The sequence below is a fragment of the Epinephelus moara genome, chromosome 15, assembly GCF_006386435.1.
Source record: "Epinephelus moara isolate mb chromosome 15, YSFRI_EMoa_1.0, whole genome shotgun sequence".
Taxonomy (NCBI): domain Eukaryota; kingdom Metazoa; phylum Chordata; class Actinopteri; order Perciformes; family Serranidae; genus Epinephelus; species Epinephelus moara.
In genome coordinates, this window is record NC_065520.1 from 14,148,908 (window position 1) to 14,163,270 (window position 14,363).

The 14,363-nt window shown below is 44.5% G+C and overlaps 1 protein-coding gene across 3 annotated transcripts in view; it reads left to right on the top strand.

The window, feature by feature from the left end:
- Positions 1-14,363, top strand: part of nrp2a (neuropilin 2a) — a 77,926-nt gene that overhangs the window by 13,774 nt on the left and 49,789 nt on the right. For all 3 annotated transcript variants that reach the window (XM_050063017.1, XM_050063015.1, XM_050063016.1), the window contains exon 3: positions 11,658-11,839. In XM_050063017.1, the coding sequence (XP_049918974.1) occupies positions 11,658-11,839 (182 nt within the window). The remainder of the gene's footprint in view (positions 1-11,657; positions 11,840-14,363) is intronic.

Consider the following 14,363-nt stretch of genomic DNA (forward strand, 5'->3'; position numbering starts at 1 on the left):
CTCCTCTCCGCAGAGGGTTTTATTGGGATGGGTTTCTTTTTTACACTCGCCTGGAGGGGCTGAGGCCTTGGCCTGCCCTCTAACACACACTCCCACTCAAACTGCCTTCATCCTGTATGTATGAGTGTGTGCATAAGAAGTCAGCGAGTGTGGGTGGGGAAGAAGGCGTCTACATGTGAGTAACCCTGCAAGCATGTAAGTGAGTAGTAGTTTGTAAGACTAGCCGCTCCCCTCTTCCCCCATCCATCCATCCATCCATCCATCCATCCATCCATCCAGCCTCCTTGTGATAACCCCCATTAGAGGAAAAGGGGCTCAAGCCAACTTTTATTTATGCATAACCTCTAACACTAATGTGTTTGCCCTTCTGTGTTTCATGGAGGATGCATTTCCCTTCAGGGCGCAGGAAAAGCAGCTGAAATAAGTGGAAAAAGCCAAAGTACAGCTCGATATTCCTGCTCTCTCCGTCCTGCGATATGCTTTTTACCCGGATTGATCCGAGCCCTGTAGCACCGTTATGGGTAACTTCCTTTTTTTTTCTTTTTTTTTTTGCCTGTATGATTAGGCACGGCAGTGTGAGGGAGCAGAGAGTAGATTTTTGCATGTTTTCACGGTCCTCAGCGAGGTCGGGGGGGCCGGGGGGCTGCAGAGGTGGAGGGCTCACCATCTCGGTCAAGGCTGGAAATCCGCGTGACAGCTGGGATTACAGAGACGGCAGCAGAGCAAAGCGGAGCTGTGTGTTACCTGAAAGAGCGATGTGGTCTCGACTGCTGATTGTGGAAAGGCAAAGAATATATGATAGCACGGTCATAAAGATTGTAAATGGACATGTGTTTTTGGCGCTTAAATCCACATGCACGTACACACTTAAGCATGCAACCTGTCGTTGCAAGAGTGCTCATGAGCCATCATATCCCCCCTTGGGCACTTTAGGCCGTAAAAACCCAGAAAAGTGCTTGGTCAGCTCAGGGAAGGGGTCTAATATCCCTGGCCAGCTGGTGATTTTCCCTCAGTGGGTTCAAACAGTCAGTACTCGGACGTAGCCAAACCGCGGCTCTACTGCAGCAATCAAATCGGCAGCCTTATGCAGGCGCTCCGTGTCTGAGGTGGCACTTTAATTCAGGATTTCATTTCAGGGGGAGTCCGGCCGCGTGCCAAATAGCTCTTACCTCCAGGTTGCCAGCCGATTGATGTGAACTAAATGTAATAAAGGCTAGATGAAATATCAGGCCCATATCTCTAATGCAATCTGCCATCACCAAGCCCCAGGATGCTACCTAGTGATATACCAGGAGCTGAGGAGGAGGAGAGAGAGACAGAGGAGTGAGGTGGAGACGATTCTCCCTCCCCTTCTCCCGTTTTTCTGTTTCTCTCCGGCTCTCTTTCTCTCTCGCTTCATCTTCCTCCCTCCCTCCCTTGATCCACCTTTTTTCTCCCTTTTGTTCTTCCATTCTCCCTCTCCTCTAGCCCCAGGATGAAGTGTTTTATTTTTACACACTTGAATTAAACATTGAAACAGGCGGAATCACATACACACAAACCCACACCCCGCCATAAAAGTGTAGTCATTCCACAAGATCCATTTCTTCCACCATTGTGGTTTTTATTTTCTCACTTTTATTTGGTTATTTGTTATTGACTGCAGCCTGAGGTGGGAAGATTTGATAATATAACTTTATAACTTTACACACACACAGAGCTGTAAATCCCCCCGGCCTGTGACACGCCTGCTCACAGTGAGAAGGGTCACCAGCAACTCCCCTGTGCGCATGATATCACCCTCTTACTAATACCCAAAGGGGGTGCAGAGAGGTGTGGGATCAATGTGTGTATTCCGCTTGTAATGGGAAATCGATAGGTGATCAGGAACGGCCGCGGGCAGAGGGAGAAGGAGATGAAGAAGAGGAGGAGGAGGAGGGTGATGGTTAAAGGATGAAAGGAGAGACAGATGAGTTGCCAGAGGTCAGGACTAAAGGGAGTTGTTCAGGTTCAGATTCGTCAATATCTGGCACTTGGCCTGCGTTTAGGCCGAGATCACGGTCATCAGCATCCAGCGGTCAAGGCTATTACAGTTGTCAGTGCTGTAATGATGATATAATAAGTAAGAGGTGTGATTCAATATAAAAATAAATGGTTGCAAATTTGTCCAAATCCGTGTTAGTGAGGACCTTTTCCAGGATAATCCATCCACCTGACAAGTGTGTGTATCAAGATACTGATTAAACAGCATCATTGCCACACGCATGCTGACTACAGAGCTGTTGCCCGTGAGCTGAATGTTCATTTCATTACCGTAAGATGTCTCCAGTGTTGGTTCCGTTAATTTGGCAGTACATCCAACCACTCTCACAACCCTGAAAGTCAGTAATTATGACAAAGTACAGCAGGTCAAGACCCTGGTGAGAGCGATGAGCATGCAGATGAGCTGAGATGGTTTATGACAGTTTGTGCAGAAATTCACTGGATACTGGATGCTGGATGTGGAGGTCATGAGCTGGTGTGGCTACATGTGGTCTGTGGTTGTGAGGCTGGTTGGATGTACTGCCAAATTAATGCAAACAATATTGGAGACATACCATTGGCATGCTGACTGCAGGAATGTCCTTCGGAGGTGTTACCCTTGAACTGAATGCTCATTTCACTGCCATATGGTGTCTCCAATGTCGTTTCTGTTAAATTGGCAGTACATCCAACTGGCCTCGCACCTACAGACGACATGTAGCCACACCAGCTCAGGACCTCCACATCCAGCATCCAGTGGATTTCTGCCCAAACTGTAACAAACCATCTCAGGGAAGCTCATTTGCATACTCAGCGTCCTCACCAGGTTCTTGACCTGACAACAGTTTTTCATCGTCACCAAGGTTGTGAGGGTGGTAGGATATACTGCCAATTAACGCAAACAACATTGGAGACATACTATTGGCATGCTGACTGCAGGAATGTCCATCTGAGGTGTTATCCACAAACTGAATGTTTGTTTCACTATCATAAGACATCTCCAGTGTCGTTTATGTTAATTTGGCAGTACATCCAACCAGTCTCATGCCCACAGATGACATGTAGCCACACCAGCTCAGGACCTCCACATCCAGCATGCAGCGAATTTCTGCCCAAACTGTAAGAAACCATGTCAGGAAAGCTAATTTGCATACTCACTGTTTTCACTAGGTTCTTGACAGTAGTTTTTCATCACCACCAAACTTGTAAGGTTGTGAGGCTGGTTGGATGTACTGCCAAATTAATACAAACAACATTGGAGACGTACCATTGGCATGCTGACTACAGGAATGTCCATCGGAGGTGTTACCCATGAACTGAATGTGCATTTCACTACCATAAGACGCCTCCAGTGTCGTTTTTGTTAATTTGGCAGTACATCCAACTGGCCTCACAGTCACAGACGACATGTAGCCACACAAGGTCAAGACCTCCACATCCAGCATGCAGCAGATTTCTGCCCAAACTGTGACATTTCATTTGCATACTCATCATCCTCACAAGGTTCTTGACCTGGCAGCAGTTTTTCATCGTCACCAAACTTGTAAGGTTGTGAGACTGGTTGGATGTACTGCCAAATAAACAGAAACAACGTCGGAGACCGCTTATGGTAGTGAAATGAACATTCAGTTCACAGGCAACAGCTCAGCTCTGGTGGACATTCCTGCAGTCAGCATGCCTAGTGGCACGCTCCCTCAAAATTTGTGTCTTCTGTGGAATTTGTGACCAAAATGATATATTGAGTGCCTTAAAAAATCTTAAAATATCCTTAATTTAAACCTGTCAAAAATTAAAAAAAAAAAAACGGGAGAAAAACAGAAGCATTGCTGTAAGTTGTTAATATTCCAGCCTGCTGTGAAGCTCTTTAGTCCAAAAACATGCAAGCAAAGAGAGACTGCGAGATCTAAACTGTCTTTGGATAAATTGCAAATCTCTTCATGTCAAATACACGTTGATAGAGGTCGATTAAAATGCATCCAGCAGGGGCAGCAGGGTCGCAGCTTCAGCTCAGACAGCAGTTACAGTCTGATGTTTCAGATCGATGCCCGCTCTAGAAGGTCTGGGGCCGGGCCCAGACTGCCTGTGGTCAGCGGTTTGGCCTCAGTCATGTGTAAGTATAAGTCTGTGATGGACAGCAGAGGAGGGAGGTGAGGCATGAGGAGATGGGGAGGAGGAGGAGGAGGAGTGCTATTTGTTTTTGGGGGCTAGATTGAAGATGGCAGGCCCTGTGGATCTGCAGGGATTTTGCTCGCAGCATCTAGTTAATATTTCAGAGGCACTTATGGTTTATTAGAGTCCCCATCGAGGGCGGGAGGAGTGGGTGGTAGTGTGTGTGTGTGTGTGTGTAGAGACGCTCGTGTGTCTCCTCCGCCTTACTTAATTTCTGCTTCTGTACATCTTTGAGAAGGAGAAGAAAGAGGATCTTCGTTGTTTACCGGATCGAGATCTTGTGGGTTTCTTTGCTCCCAGAGAGGAAAACAAGGGGGGAAGAAACACACACACACACAATGGAGCAGAGAGGGAAATCATTTCAACTGAAGGCCTCAAGTGTCTGAGCGCAGCCAAGTTTGGTTTGCCGATGTTCGCGTACAGCTGTTGCTCTTTTATAGGCGTAAACAAAATAAATCAGACGACCGTGACGCGCCCACAGCAAATTACGTGTTAATCTTTTGTGTAATTTCTCCCACTGAATGCTTTATGTATTTATGTAGGCATTTAGATTAAAATGAAACACAAGATCCCAAGCTGCTTTCTTGCAGACTAAATTAGAAGTGCTGATTTCACAAGATAAAGATGAAAAACTGTTCCTAGAATAAGATGACCAAACTAGTAGAGAGACAAACCACTACTGGAGCCCTGAAGGCCACAAAGGCTGGTTGAGAAGCCTATAAATATACATATAGACAGTGTGTACATACTGCAGTTATGTTTCTCTGTAGTGGGGTGCCAGTGCCTGCAGGGAGTGTCCCCAGTCCCCAACAAAACAGCAAAGGTGTGAAAGGCAATTAGTTGTTTTGTCGGAGGGGTGGAGTGATATATGAGAGCAGAGGAAGAGGAGACATGTCTGGACTGGTGCAGAGTTACTGGCCCTTAAGGGTTTTTAGTTTCCTTAACCCTTCTCCCTCTGCTCCAGCTATTCTCTCAGGGTGAAATAGGGGGGTTGGGGTGAAACCAGTGCCCCATAATGGCTCCCAAACCCAGACAGACTGCCAGACAGACAGAAAGCTGGGAATAGGGAATGCATGGTGTCAGACATAGGCGGGGTTTCATCAAAACAACCACCTAATGGAATCTGGATTCGGATGAGGAGCTGCATTGAGTGCGCGTGTGTGTGTGAGTGGTATGCAACGCTAATGTGTGTCTTGCGCATGTGCGAATGATTTATGTCGCGGAATGCGTTCAAGTGTGTGTTTTGAGAGAGACAGACAGCGGGGCTCTCACACGTCAGGCCCTCATGCATGTATTCATCAGAGCCTGGGGAGAGGCTGAGCGAACAGGTCAATAATCACATCTGAGGAACACTCACTCACTGACGCTAATCCACGACAGGAGCGAGCGAGACAGGGAGAGAGAGAGAGAGAGAGAGAAGGATAGAGACCCACTCCAAAATCAATTAAAACCTAATTAGGCTCTCAGCTCTTTCGCGGGCCTTTTATCCTTGGTGTTGGCGATACAGTGCTGAGTGTGTACGCGCGCGTCTGTGTTTGTCCGTACCCGCATGTGTGTGCACATGTCTATCTGCGGGTGTATGTGTGCGTTTGTTGGCACATGCTTGAGTGTGTGTTTTCCCTAAGCATGTGTCAGTTACAGCCCTAAGCAGGCATACTTAGGGATAGCCGTGGCTCTTTACAGGCTCACCGTGGGAGCTTGCAGCTAAAGCCTTCGCGATCGCCTCTGTAATGCAGGATTACAACCAAGACATGTATAAGAGAATTGGACGACGGCTTCTGTACTCACCAGCACAAGTGCTCTTCAGACTTTGGTGCAGATTTGCCTCAGCCCCAAACATCACACACACTAACTGCTGCGCTCTTAGAAAGAAGGGTGCCAACTGGAACTACACAGGGTTCTTTGGCTCGTCCCGGAAGGAGAACACTTTTTAGTTTCTCCTGAAACCCTTTCAGAGGGTTCTACCTGGAACCCAGTATAAAGAGTAACACATAAGACAAAGCCCTTCTTACACAGAGATAGCACTAAAAGGCCGCTAAGAAGTCCCTTCTTTATGCTGCCTTTGCATTTTTACACGGAACCAAAAAACAGTGGCATCATGCAGCCTCAGTGTGTAATTTTCGACAGCATGCTGGCGTTCTGGAAGCAAAAGAGGATTGACTCTCAGCATGATATGTGGCCGGTCCCCGCTTGTGTTTAACGGCACCCGGCAGTGTCAGGAGGACACACGGCGGGGCAATAAGAAAGTGAAGGCAGTGGAAGTCCAAGTGGGGTGGGTGGAAGGGGTGGTGGATGGGTCCAGCAACCACCAACCTTCACCCAGGAGGCCGGTGTTCCTTTCTCCAAAAATTATAAAGCCAAACCCTGTCCTTTTTTTCCTAAACCCAACCACATTCAAGTGTTGGCAAAGCGTCCGTTTGTCGTTGAAGGGAAAAAAAGTCATTTCGCAGTGTTGTAGTGCAGCGTAGTGCGCTTAATTCCAAAGGGACTGTATGCAAACTGTGCCAACAGTGTCCCGGGACATCAACAACCATTGCACCCAGGGTACCTTGCACGTCTTATGTCGACTTGGAAACTCCATGACCAAATGTCGAGACGTGACGAGGTCGGAGTGAGAATGTGTTGTCATTTACTGTCCCTGTTTCATGGCGGTTGTTCTTATCCTCTGCTGGCAGGTTAAGGAGTTCTCGGACCTCATTGTTTTCCTAATTTGCAGTCATTTTCAGCTGCTGTATCTCTTCGTTGAGCTAGCTGCTAACTGCTAGCAGCTGCTTTTTAAATCCACTGGGGTGGGTTGCACACATACCACATTGTCAGAACGTCGCCATTCTGTCCATGGTCCCATCCTGGCAGCTGTCCCTTTTACACAGACATGGTTTCGGCGCTGTTAGTACCTCTGCTGCTGGTTTAAAGGCGAAATAAGGGAATTCCAGACCCATATACATTTAAAAATACAGTTTGAAACATGGGTCAACATTTGAATATTTGAGGGGGAGACCCATGCTTTTAACAATCTTTATTCCAAACAAAGGTTTATTGGATAAATAGGGTTCTTAATGGTACCCTTAGTCTTACAAAAGAATCCTTGAGGAACCAGCAAATGGTTCTATACCTTCAGGTTCTCGCCCTTCAGGACGAACCCTTCTGGAACCCTTATTTCTAAGAGTGTGAGACACTGAAACTTTTATTCTCACCGATATCACGGCGCAAAGTCTTAATGTAAAGATTCCTTAAGAGAGGAATGACATCTGTCTGTGAATAATTCACATATGTTCTTCCATGCTGGTGCACAGATACAATGTGAGTTGGTGGAAGAGCTTTCCAGTGATGTGTTATTGCACTTCTATACAGCTTAGGGGACTCGAGGGAGAAGCAGAGGCTGACGTATCCTGACTTTAAGTAAAAATAGCTGGATCCTACAACTTGATAGCATTATACTCTTCATCCCTCATCATCACCATGACTAGCAAACTGATCTCAGCATGAAAAACTGGTGAAATGGACACATTGTCCCGCGCTGGCGTGACGCTGACAATGTTGTGGTGACATTACAGGCTCATTGCAACATTTTCACACTTTGATCCTCACCTGTACATGTGTCACTCTGACCCAGATTAAAGTGGGTGGGATTATCCCTCCATCAGCAGTCTTAGCTTTGAATGCTCTGTGTAGGCACCAAAACACTGCAGGAATGAGATAGCCAAAAAAGAGGCTTACTGACTCTACTTAATCCACGTTTTATTCCAAGCCGCGGCACAAAAGCAGCCTTAGTGCTTAGATGCCATAAAAGAACACAGCCCAGTGCTGATTGGTACCTCTCAGCTTTACTCAAGACTTTTCAGTTCGGGGGAAGTAGTGAGAGAAAACAGTTTAGAATATCGGCGAGATGCTGTGTTAAAAAGTGCTGAAAACCCAGAGACGTCTGTGATGCTTTTTCAGCATCAAAGAGCCCATCACGGTAATTAGTGAGACAACAGCGGCCCTGTTGTCTTTTTGACGGCTTCGTCATATGAACTAATTGAGACGAGTGTGTTTGTATGTGTGTGTGATGGGAGGGCGTCCTCGGTGTAGCTGCAGGGCTCCTGTGGCGATGCAGTTAGTTACGCAGGGAATCACAATAAGGGGTGAAGAGACATTTGGTAGCACTGCAGCGAGAGAGAGAGAGAGCCAGGAATGGATATTATGGAGACCAAAATTACAAGGAAATTCTTCACAGCTGCGCAGTTTGAAAATACAATAACATGCATGTTTACAAAAATAGGTAGAAAAGTGAAGATTCCTTTTAGCGTAATTGTCCGTTTAAGGAGTTGCTTAAAACAGCATTTAAGCGCAGAGATAGTAACAAACAGAAATTAAGGAGTTTTCCACACCTTCCAATATTGTCACAACCCCAAATTATTACCTTAAAACCTGGTGCTTCTCTGCGAGCCCGCAGGCACGGGCTGGTCCTCTCTTAATCATATCAACACAGCGACGGTATCAATTACTGCATGTAACGCACAGAAGGACTGTGTTTTGTAGTAAATGACAGTTTTCATTGTGCAGCACTCGGAGTCTGAGGACTGAAATATGTTGTCAGGTAAATAGAGGAATGGAAGCTTTCTGTGGAGACAACATTGAGAGAACTCCTTTTCCTCTTATTCTGTACTTCATATAGTAGTCTATATTTGATCTACCAACAATATCAGGATGATTTTGATCCCATTTCCCCCTCCGTACAAAGCCCCCTTTTTTTGATGGATCTAAGGATCATCTCGCCAGATTTTCCTGTGGTGTGACGTATGTTACGAGTGGGATAGATTTATCTTAATATTATTTGTGTGAACAAATCGACGACCTGTTTGAGGTGTAATCTGTAAATGTAAAACACAAAAACAATAAAGGTTTTGTGAGCTCACGGACATATTAAGCAAATATAAAACGGACCTGCAAATACACAAACAAATGCAGATCTGTTTTATGTCTGAGTTTAAAAATCTTTATTTACCTACAGATTTTTGATCTGTTAACACAAATAGTATTGCGACAATAGTTTTTACATCCCCAAGTATCTTCAGACGTCCATTCTGGCTGCACCGATTCCAAATCCTAAATATTAAACATCCCACATCTAGTTGTGTTGAGGGAACCTCGAGGACCACTGGTGATCCCAAAGGTCTCAGAGGTTGTTGTTTTTTGCAAGATCACCTGTGATGCAACTCAGAATTTATTCACCCCCAGCAGCCACAGGTGTAGATTTTGGGAGGAATGCAGTGGACACACACCCCTCAGTATTTAGAACATGTGCATATGTGCATGAAAGTAGCAGAGCAGACTTTTATTTTGACGAAATTAGAGACATTTACATTGATTGAGAAGCATCAATCAACCTACGCCCTTGTCCATGGTTACACCCTTGTTCTGACTTCGTCCATATTTTGTAATTTGTCTTTGTTAATTTCCTAGAGCAAAAAATGTGTCTAGTCACTCCCTCCAGAAAATCACAATGTTGCAATCGCAATAATTAACACAAATTCAACGAAAGTCCGCAATATTTGCGGGGGCTTGCAATTTTTCAAAAGTCCCGTGATTTTTCCGCATTTTCCGGCCGACCGGAAGTTGTCCAACATGCAATGTCATTTTGAAACGTGCTAATGGCATTGCAGTATGGAAGAAACGCTCTGTATTGATATAAGAATGTGCACTGTTTATACAATATGTGCTGAATGTCTTAAAATGTTATGTTTACAGAGGATGTAGCTTAAGTGTTTTTTTACAGTCACATTGTCTGGTTTGAGAGCTACAATATTCACTCAGGATTTTTTGCAACATTATCAGAGTTCATGTTTTGAAACTAATTAAATAAGACTAAAGAAGAGAACTATAAAAAATTGAAACTAATTAAATAAGACTAAAGAAGAGAACTATAAAAAAAACATTTGCAGCTATTTATAAAATCACATTTTATTCCTTTTGTCATTTTCCTCAAGTTTTGACATTTTCCTCAATTTTTGTTATGTGCCTCAATTTTTGTTATTTGCCTCAATTTTTGACATTTCCTCAATTTTTGTCATTTTTCCTCAATTTTTGTCATTTGCCGCAATTTCCTACAAAAAATCACATAAAAATGCTGCAATTTTTATCACAATTTTTGACAAAATCGGCCGCAAATTCAAGGGGTTTTTTTGCCGCGAGATCCTGGAGGGACTGAATAGTGCAGCTAGTTCTTCCTACCTGTTTTCCACCATGTTTGTTTTGGGCAAATCATCACTCTTCACACAGTATAGCAGAAATACTCAACTTGCTTTACCTGGGGCCACTTTTGCAAAATGACTAGAGACCAGGGGCCAGTTAATCAACAAAGAGAAATAATATTTATCAGTGTATATGATTCATGACTTTCCTGTTTCAACAAATCCAGACGCAGCAGCCCAGCAGAGGTCAGGTGTATGCAGGGGCTTTTCTAGGATTTGAGGACAGTCAGGGCTCAGCCCTAAGTAAAAGAACAATTCCCAGAGTAAACACATGGGAACAGAGCTCTTAAATTTTATCATTGCGTGTCTTTGTGTTTTCAACATCTGTTAAGATTTGTCTTTCAGTGTGCGCCAGGCTTAAGCGTGTGTCACTTCTCTCTGCGACTGTGCTGCTGCATGTTCCTAATAATGTTAGAGGAATGACACACAGGGCTAATTCTGGATCAGCCAGGTGGGCTTTCTCTCTCTCTGTTTCTCTCACACACACTCATAAACACACACACACACACACACACACACACACTGACCTGACAGTCAAGTATTTACTTTAATCGTTCAGGGTCAGTTGGCTAGTCCGAGGTTATAATGAGCTGAGAGCTCAAGCATGTGGAAGCTAAAACGCAAGTTCACGTTTACTTATCCTAATTTCTCCCTCCCTTTACTCTCGCCAAGCCCTCGCCTCGTTACTTTTTCATGTGCTCCTCTGTCTATTTTTACACTTCTTATAAATGAATCCATCCAGCTGTCTGTTTGCCTGCATCTCCACCTTCACGTTCACGTCGCAGCCCTTTGCTCAAGTATCGTCTTTGCTGTGATCCAAGATTTGGGCATTGCTCGCCCCAGGCTGATGTAAAAGGGATCTGGGTTTGTTGTCCCGGGCAACAATGGGTCATAAGAGCTAAATTTATTGAACACAGCTTAGGGTAAAGGTGGAGACGCTGTGGCAGATATATTTCCTTGTGTCTTAATGTTCCTGAATGCTTCGCTCGGACACTGTGTGTTCTGTCCCGAGGCTGAACTCTGATGGTAAATAGGTCCACACCTGTCTGGTTTTTATTAGCTTAGCTTGTTACATAACCCCATAACTATCTATCTATGTTTATCCACCCTCTGCTGCTCTCCTTTTATCTCTTTACCTCTCTTAATTCCTTCCTGCTGCAGTAAGCTCAGTGTAAACTCGGTGGTAAGATTGTGTTCTGAAGGATGCTTGTGGAGAAACATTTTAAAGCAACAGGACATTTTTTGTTTCACCAGGTACGACTTCATTGAGATCCGCGACGGGACTTCGGACAACTCCGACGTCCTGGGTCGACACTGCAGCAACATTGCCCCGGCGCCGATCATCTCATCCGGGCCGTCCCTCCAGATCAGATTCGTCTCAGACTACGCCCACCAGGGGGCGGGCTTCTCTCTGCGCTACGAGATCTTCAAAACAGGTGAGGGATGGACCTCGAATGTGACTGGTAGTTTAGAATAAGACAGATGTGTGTGATTGGTTTGTGTTAACTTCATGCAACAGTCTGCAAACAATTGAAAGTGAACTTTTTGCTTAAATATTCCAATAATTCAAACGCAAATAAGATTTAAAGCTAAATATTCTGCTATAAAATGCATCTGTTAGATATTCAGCAGAGAGCAGAGTGTACAGAGCGTTTCCTGACTGCTCTGACCTTCTCACACTTTGATTTATTATAATCTTGAATCAGTTTTACATTATGCTGATGTGCAGCTTGGAATACAAAGGAGAGCAGCCGAGTCATGTTTGATTCATGTTGCTTATTTTTACCATGTGGACGAACTCTTAGTAATACCTCATCTCCACTGCTTGATACAAGAAGGGTTGTGGATCGTACATGGTACCTTTCTTTGGTACACTATAGTATAACATCTTTATATGGTCATCTGCTCCAGGCACACTACTACAAGTGTTAACATACATACACTGCTACATGTAGCTACATGCTAACGTCAGGGAAACATCTACACTTGGTTGCCTGCCTAATTTCTGTATTATCTGCTGGAACATATTTCATTGTGATTAAAAGCTTTTACTGGTGATTTTTCACGGTAAAAAATGCCACTATTCCCCGTCACAGTCATTCCCCAGCTGCAAGTAGGGCCGACACCGCTAACATATATGTAGCTACATGCTAACGTAAAGGAAAACGTGTAATTTCTCCCTGATTTTTGATCATGTTTGGTCGTGTTTCGAAGCTGTTATTGGTGAGTTTTGGGTCATTGATGGCTGCAGTGACGGTGCAGAGTCGTGACATTCGGAAGACCTGGAGACATCAACCAATCACAGCAGACTGGGCTTAAAGAGATAGGCACTTAACGGAGCATCTAAGACAGAGGGTGAATACAGGTGTTCAGGCACAGTATGAGGGAAAATAAAGCGTTTTTTGACCATTAAATCATGTAAACGTGTTCTAGTAGAAACCTTAAATACAAGTATGAACATGAAAATGAGCATAAAAGGTCCTCTTTAAAGGTGGAGGTACAACTTTGCAGACCACTGATTGGTAGTAGTAGAAACGTCACTGGGTGCGGTTACATGATGGCTTCTCATTCTGAATGAAATAAATCTGAATGAAATCATTCATAATTAAAGTCTGTTCAGGTAGTTTACATGAGAAATATTCATTCTGAATGAGGGTTTACACGGGAGATCAGTTTAATCGCCTTTATTCAGATCCACACAAGGTTTGGGGCAGGGAAGGTTTCTGATTGGATAGGGGGCGGGGCGGATGTTACGTGTTTACCAGAAGAAAACACTGTAGTCCTCGCTCCGGATAACAAGATGCTTGACGCTGCCGTTCTTAGTGCCTTTTTCAGGCTTGTTTTGCTTCTATTCTTGAAGCAGCAGTACGACAACAACCTTGTTCTGCTAATGCTTCGTCTGTTGAGGAGGAGAAGGGAGGTAGAAGGTCGAAGAAGGGAGATAGAAGACCGTGCTGTGGCGAAAGGAAACTGGTTAGTGCAACGAGTCACGCGCTATATACGTCATCGCGCCAGAAGGGCAAGGAAATGAGCATGCGCAGGAAGACCGGAATGAACTTAAAGAGGAATGAGTGTATACAAGTGCGAGAAATTTTTTCATTCGGAATTAGAAACGGAATATTCCAGCCCCTTTAATCGGATCGAATTTTCAATCGCATTGGCCATTTTCATTCTGAATTAGGTGTTTACAAGATCACTTTTAATAGGAATGAACTTTCATTCCGAATGAANGAAGAAGGGAGATAGAAGACCATGCTGTGGCGAATGGAAACCGGTTAGTGCAATGCGTCGCGCGCTATATACGTCATCGCGCCAGAAGGGCAAGGAAACGAGCATGCGCAGGAAGACCGGAATGAACTTTAAGAGGAATGAGTGTATACAAGTGCGAGAAATTCTTCAATCGTATTGGCCATTTTCATTCTGAATTAGGTGTTTACAAGATCACTTTTAATAGGAATGAACTTTCATTCCAAATGAAAAGGGAATTAAACTGTCCATGTAAACGCACTCACTGATGCGGCAGGACATCCGACACCAACCACTTTTTATTCACTTGGGATTTTTTTGTAGCGTGCAAAATTATGCCTTGGTCAACTGAAGTTTGATCCAGCATTGAAAATGATGTCACCAGGGTTTCACGCGGCGTCACTGTGACCATCAGTTTAGACTCCACTGACATTGTGTTGGTGCCGTCTGCAGTGATGATGTCTGTCCCCGCTGTTGGCCAGGCTCCACTGGTCATTGCACACAATTTATCTCAATGTCTCAAAGTATTCAAAGACCTCTGTGAGAAACACCAGTTTCAACTTTTCCACACTCCGAACCAAACATAAGGCTCCACTATACAATAATACTTAACTTAATGATTTTGTCTTTGCCCCGCGTTAATGGCCCGAAACCTGTGATCATTCACCCCGACACTCTTACAACAATTTACATCAGCGGAGGCAGCCGTGCATG